The sequence below is a fragment of the Penaeus chinensis genome, chromosome 8 (assembly GCF_019202785.1).
Source record: "Penaeus chinensis breed Huanghai No. 1 chromosome 8, ASM1920278v2, whole genome shotgun sequence".
Lineage (NCBI taxonomy): Eukaryota > Metazoa > Arthropoda > Malacostraca > Decapoda > Penaeidae > Penaeus > Penaeus chinensis.
This window is the reverse complement of record NC_061826.1, coordinates 38,375,223-38,382,162: the sequence shown is the minus strand read 5'-3', so window position 1 is coordinate 38,382,162 and position 6,940 is coordinate 38,375,223. Positions and strand designations below refer to the sequence as shown.

Here is a 6,940-nt window from a genome sequence, read left to right as displayed (position 1 = left end):
GAAGTGGCATAGGTGTTGGAATCTCTGGAGCCGGTGGACGGTTTAGCAAATCACCCCAAGAGCGAGAGCAGATGCTGGCTCAGCGCAAAACTGAATTACTGTCACAAGCCCGCCGACGTTTTGTGTCCAAGCCAAAGGGGATGGTTAATGGTATGGAGAATTCACAAACAGACTGTGATAGCATAGCAGACTCCTGAGTGATGCAGATACTATGCATCATAGTGTGGATCTGTATGGAACTGAGTAGTCATAATATACTTTGTTTGGAGATGACATTTTGGCAGAATTGCACAAATGTTGTTGCTGATGATTATATAGTTTGAATTGGAAGTGAACAGCTATTGTTCACAAAACTGGTCCACCCTGTATTTTAGATGAATGGAGGATTAGTTTTGAATCTTTTCCCTGACTTAATATTGTTCTCAAGTAATACAGAAAGCTTTTGAGTTTCCCTTTTAGCTTCATACCATATTCAAATGCTGTTTTTTTCTGCTGTAGAAAATGTCATTTGCAAATACTTTTTGTTTAAGAGATACAAATTATCTTGAGTGATGCATAAAATATCATGCCAGATGTAGCACAGACAAAGTAGTTTAAACAGTATAATTAACATGAAAGTGTAATGTAGATTTTGGATAATGATTTAGACTCTTAGCATCTGCTGGAATATGCTCATACCAGTAGTTTCCAGATTGAGAGTGATAGGTACCGGTCAAGTTAGTTACATATCTATTCTTGACAATTTTGCTGTAATGTGGTTCCTTTAGATAGATAGGAAGTTGTAAACTGCCCTGTTTTAGATATGAAAATCCTTGTTATTGTACTTTTTTTATTAACATTTTCTGTGAAAATGTTTGAATAACTGTAAGAGTGAAATGTTTACAATTTTTTCATTATTTTTTTCCCAGTTTGTTATCAGTTGATTGATTGGACAGTCCAGTATTTGGAGTGTTTTTGCTTGATTTCATTATTTCAAATGTGATTCTGATTATGAGTTGAAAAACTTTTTATACTTTTGTGGTTTGGTAGCCAATGTTTATATAAGTGTTTTCTTTGCCATGCAGAAATATATAGTAAAGGGTATAAGATTTATCTGCAAACCTGATCTCCTGGGAAGTATTTGATTTTAGAACAGAATATGGAAAAATTATTTTTAGCATGAAATGAGATGTGCTTTAGTAATTCATAAAACGTTGGTAAATAAGAAAACATTTTTTATATTTCTGTGTGCAACATTAAGTGTAGATTCTCAAGGTATCACAAGAATCAATAATTAATTGCACCAACCCCCTACAATACTACAACTTTTTTAGATAAGTTTTCATAAATTGATATGGTATGAATCTGAAAGCAAGAACTCTTTGAATATAAACTTCAGGATTTATGGAAGAGTGAATTTTTCATACGATTTTTGACAGGATATTTTCACAAAAACACAAGAAGCTAATTACTTGAGCTGGCATGTTTCGAAGGTGGAAGTATGCTCAAATTTACATGTCCAGAGACTTTAGGCCTAAGGCTTTTTCTGTCCCTGATGCTTGTGTCTTTTGACCTACTAAGAACTGCACAAATGTGAAACTAGATCCAGCCATATATTGCCAGGTACAGGACCGGTACCTCTTGTTGATGTACACTAAGCTCTGTTATTTTGAGCTGTCTGTGCATCTGAATCAGTGTAATCCAATTCTGGAATCAAAATAGTTGTGGTGATTATCTCATCTTCATTATAGAAGAAGAGAAGAAATGTTGATTTGCTGTATAATCATGACATCGAATTCTTGTACCCATGCCAATTTTGCTAAGAGGAAAGTTTATCTTTCTTGGCTAGCAGACACTAATGCTTATTAGGAAGACAGTGACTAATCATGTACTGATTTTTTTCAGTGTTCACTTGCCATCTGTCATTAGGTATGACCATTCCATTAAAGTGAAGAAATAGATTTATTGATCACTGATGTCATGTTATTGCATGTTGTCAGTTATGGAAGAGTTTTAGATATGTGATAGAGAACTTGTGTCTTATAGTGCAGAAGAAGCTTCATTTGCTACATGTTAAACACAGAGCATGTCAGAGCTGGATGGTTCTTCTTTTTGTGAAGCCTTTTAAATCTTGATAGATGCACATCAATGATGTATGCTTAGATTTCTCGAAATCAGATGTGTCTTTTTCAGCTACTTCATGTACCATCAGTTTAAAGCTAACTGCAAAATATTTAAAAAAGTTACATGTTTATTTGTGAAACTGTCTCTTACTCTTGTAATTTGGATGCAGTTCACATGTGCCATTTACACTGTGACTGTTAGATAAAGTGTTCGTTCTTCAAGAAATGCTTGATATCATGTTTTATGTTTTTAATGTTCCTGATACACAATCATGATGTAAAGAGTAAAGTTATTGGCATTAGGGTTTTCTTACAGATGTATTAAAATTATTTTTGTATTATTTACTAACTCTGAAGTAAAAGCTTTAATTACATTATGCAGTGTGATTTGTATCAGGTTGTAAGAATCTTGTGTTATGGATAGTATTTGTGCACGAATAATTCACACTATTCTTTTATCCAAGATTTAGTAAACATAAGTAGAGAAGGAAACTTTTAGATATATTTGGTTATATTTTAATTCAGACTTATAAGGATTTATTTCTCAGACATTCTTTAGAAATTTATGACAAAATGTAGATATCATTATATCATCAAAGCTACAGATATATTCTATTTATACTACTAATGATAATGGAGAGAGACATTTACTATCTAAATATGCACAGCAAATACATTTCAGTTGTTGAATTACTGTTTATTTCAAGTTAGTGTGTCATAGTGAAGCAGGATATTTATGTTTTGTACATGTGAAATTTACACATTATTGTCCTTTTTTTGTTTTTTTACAATTTTGAAAATTGTATTCTTTCTATTGCTTAAATGTTAGGAGAGGAATTGATTTAACTTTGATTATTTGCATCACTGCTCAAAGAATTTGGTAATAGATATTAATGTTTTAAGTTTCAACATTATATTTTCATATGCAGCATTATATTTTCATAGTTCCTCAAAGGGTTAATAGAGTTCATTTGCACAGATAATTTACTGCTAAATGCCAAATATTGACTTAATCTCTTTTTTTTTTCTAGTCAAAATCCTATCCTTAAACAAATACCTTTATTTCATTGTGACCTGTAGAAAATAGGAATGTCCATAAAAGCATACAGTAATATAAAAATGTGTGCTGTAAACTCCTGGTTGAGATGAAAACCTCCAAATGATGGACACCATATTTACATATTTTTTGACATTGTGTTTATCAGCTTTTTATATATTTCACCCCCAATGTCTAAGACACACCCTGAAGCCAAAATCACATTGACCATTTACTTGGACTACCACATACCCTTGTTACTACTCCTGATTGTTATCACTACCACTTCAGTATAGGTAATCGTCTCCTTGCAGTAAATTATCACCATGAGAGGTATTGTTAGTTGAATAGCAGACTTGATATATTTGGTGCAATCAATGATGCATTTCATGAATCGCTTTAAGTCAATCTTGTAAACTTTCTTTGATTCTCTGCCTTGCTCAAAAGTAAATAAAGTATAAACTTAAATCACATAAAATGAGACCAAGATATAATACCAAAAGACAGGAAATTAAGCATATAAGACACAGTATGTGGAGCCATATGTTACAAGGTTATTTGGCAAATTGCAGACTATAAGGTCATGTTAAGTTTAGGAACTGCCATTTTATTTATTAATCTATGACTGGATGATCTATGTGTAAGGAAGCCTTGCTGATTCTCAAAATTCTATGCACTTATTAATTAAAGTGTTATATCTGAAATTCTGTGTTAAGTGCAAATATAAAATCATAGTGTGGATTCTGTTAACACTATTACAAGCACTGCTGAATTTTCATTATACACATACTATGATAATTTTTTGTTGATCTAGTACATTTGATTGTTTTGAAGTGCAATTTTCAGGAGGTGTTTTGACTAAGACCAGGCTGTTTTTGCTAATTTGTAGCTTAAAAGCAAGGGAATATAGTACATTCTCTAGTGCATTGGCCTTTATTAATAGAAATTCAGTACATTCATTTAATTGTTCCTTTTCAGCATGTAACACAGTTGGAAAGTATTTTTTTTTATACCAAGTTTCAATATTTTTTTAGTTAGAAGAAACTAAGAGGAAAAAGTTTGTTTTCCAGATATGTTATCTAATTTTCACAGTTTCATAAAATGCTTTATAAACCAAGTGAAGTAGTACATTTTTTGTTTTATATATATATACTAAAGTATTACTGAAAAATGATGTCTAGCACATTTATATGTTTTAACTATTAACCATTAACCATTACAGCTAAATGTAAATCGGTTTTTTTTATTCATATATTTATTATTTCTATAAAAGGACTTCATATTTTTATGTAATAAGGAGAAGGGGGGAAACCTTTGTTGTTACCGCATGAGAAAACTGTTAGAAGAAACTGGTACCTGAATTGTATAACTGATGCAGGAATAAGGAATGTAGTAAGCATTCATATAAGTAAGTGTATTGCTAGCCATAAAATATTGCACACATAATAAATACTTTGCTATTCCTTCAGATAGTATTTAGTTGTTACTACTAATCCTGGTGATGCTTCATTTTCCAGGAATAAATGTTTTTTGGTGACTGAACAGATAGATATAGAAGTCTCTATCTTTGAGATATTGTAGCCTTAAAGGCTTGGTTTTAAATGGAAATTTTTTAACTTGCTCTAGAAATTGCATTTTATTATCATTCAAAGTACTTTTTCTCCCAACAAAATATAATTTTTTATTAAGAAGTCAAAGGTCTCTGTAGCTTACCTTTATGTGTTGTAATTCACTTTGATTGGTGTTTTAACACATATATATGTGCAGTACATATTTGATGATGGTATTTTGTTTCCAGCTAATCATCAAAAAAATTGAAAAAATAAAGAAAAATTCCTAATCAAGGCATTGTTTTGTTACATGACAATGTTCATATATAAATAAGTTCATATGTACTCCATTTGTGATTAAACTTTTCTGTAAATAAAATCTTGTGTTTGTATTTTTTGAGTGATTCTCCCAATGCTGTTGTCAGGTAGTTTTCTCATATTCACATACTACCATGTACAACTCTGTTAACCCCTTGGTGACGGGTGTAGAAAACTAAAAAAAATCCCTACGCTCTGGCAATCAATGACAACACGCCGACTTTGAGCGCGGGAGTTTGGTACATCAAGCCGAATCCCTGCCTCGGATCGCTTTGGTGCGCCGCCGTGGCATAGAGCCACACACCACATTTCGAGTGATTTGTTATGATGTCCAGAGACATGACCCGTCATGAAGGGGTTAAAGGGGACAATCTGATGTTTGACTTTTAGGAGTAGTTTCTAATTTTTACCCCCTTTAACCCCTTGTTGACGGGTACGACGTGTAGACACGTGCTATGCCCACTGTGAGTACTTGTTTGATTGTTTTTACACATAGATGGCTAAACTTGTACTAAATCACCAATGAGCCAGTTACGAGTACTGCCTGTCTCGCCCGTTTACCCTTTTCTTTGATTTACAAAATATTTTATGTTATCCTATTTTGCTGTTACTAATGTTAAATTTTTTTTTAATAATTATAATGTTTACAGTAAAAATAACACCAATATTCATAGCACTAGTAAAAAATACATTTTTTCCCGCCAATTCAAATCATGTAAGGTTGCAAGGTCTACTAATTGACTCCTTTGTGGCTAAGCACTAGCAGAGCCATCTATGGGCAGACATTTCCCAAAAAATATAGAAAATAGGCACAGCATTTTCCCCATTTTTTGTTCATTTTCCCTGGCGGCATTGGGTTAATCTTACCTGTTTGATTTTAATGTAATAGTCAGTAGTTTTTTTATATATGACAATTAGTCTTAAGTTCATAGTAAACAAATTGATAAGAAGTTGAAAATTAGGGTGCCTTGAGGATATGATTCTATTCAGAATGGTCTTTATGTAAATTCTAGTCTTGCCATAGCCCTCCAAATTTATGCAGTTCCATAAAAAAAATGAATCTGTATTCAAGAAAAAATATGCAAAAATTGAAGTCAGTGGAATGGACAATTCATGATCTATTTTTTCCTGAAAAGAGTTGTCTAATCTTCAGTACTATAAAGACACATCTTGAATAAGGTCCATAAAGAAGTAAACAAAATATTTATCTCTGCACATTTTGGTGGAGTGTACCAAAATTCATATTATTGCATAAGAAAAGTGTAGGGGAATTAAAAGAAATTGAGCAGAAAAGTCCTATCCACTATTTTTCTGAATGTAATGGGACTGACTCCACATTTCATCATTATGAACCTTCACTAAAAACAAAATATATATTCCAGTGCAGTTAACATTATATAAGAAAAGCTGATAAAAATGTACACATATTCATTTGAAATTCTGACATAAATAATCTCTATTTACTTTTTTCTCCACAAAATAGTAAATCAATAATGTAACATGTAGGAGAAACTCGGGCCAAAATTTTATAAAAGCTGTATATATATGTTAAAATTTCAGGGAGCATCTCTCAAAGAAAATTAAGAGGAGACCTTTGTTGGGCTTTTATGATAAAATTTAGTATCTAAAAAAATGCATATACCTGCTTGAGCTTGTGGGAAAAAGCTTAGGCTATAATTTTGTGAAAATGTTTAAATGTTTAAATCTAAAATACTCAGGGGGACTTTGGGAGAAAGTTCAGGTGGGAAAAAGTGCAAATATCTCTCTGGGGAGCCTTCTAAACCTTATGGAAGACATTTCAGGCCAAAGTAATGTAAAATATGCATACATTTTAAGACCAACAGATTTTCATGTATACCCATTTTGAAGTCAAATGGTCCTTATAACTGTTGCATAAATATCTGATAGCAGTGCCACAGGGACATAAAACAATA

At 32.1% G+C, this 6,940-nt stretch overlaps 1 protein-coding gene across 1 annotated transcript in view; it reads left to right on the top strand.

The window, feature by feature from the left end:
- The window catches only part of LOC125027928 (E3 ubiquitin-protein ligase AMFR-like), a 30,184-nt gene extending 25,104 nt beyond the window's left edge, over positions 1-5,080 (top strand). The window contains exon 10 of the mRNA XM_047617081.1: positions 2-5,080. Coding sequence (XP_047473037.1) covers positions 2-197 — 196 coding nt within the window. The 3' untranslated portion in view covers positions 198-5,080. The remainder of the gene's footprint in view (position 1) is intronic.
- Positions 5,081-6,940: the final 1,860 nt, after the last annotated feature.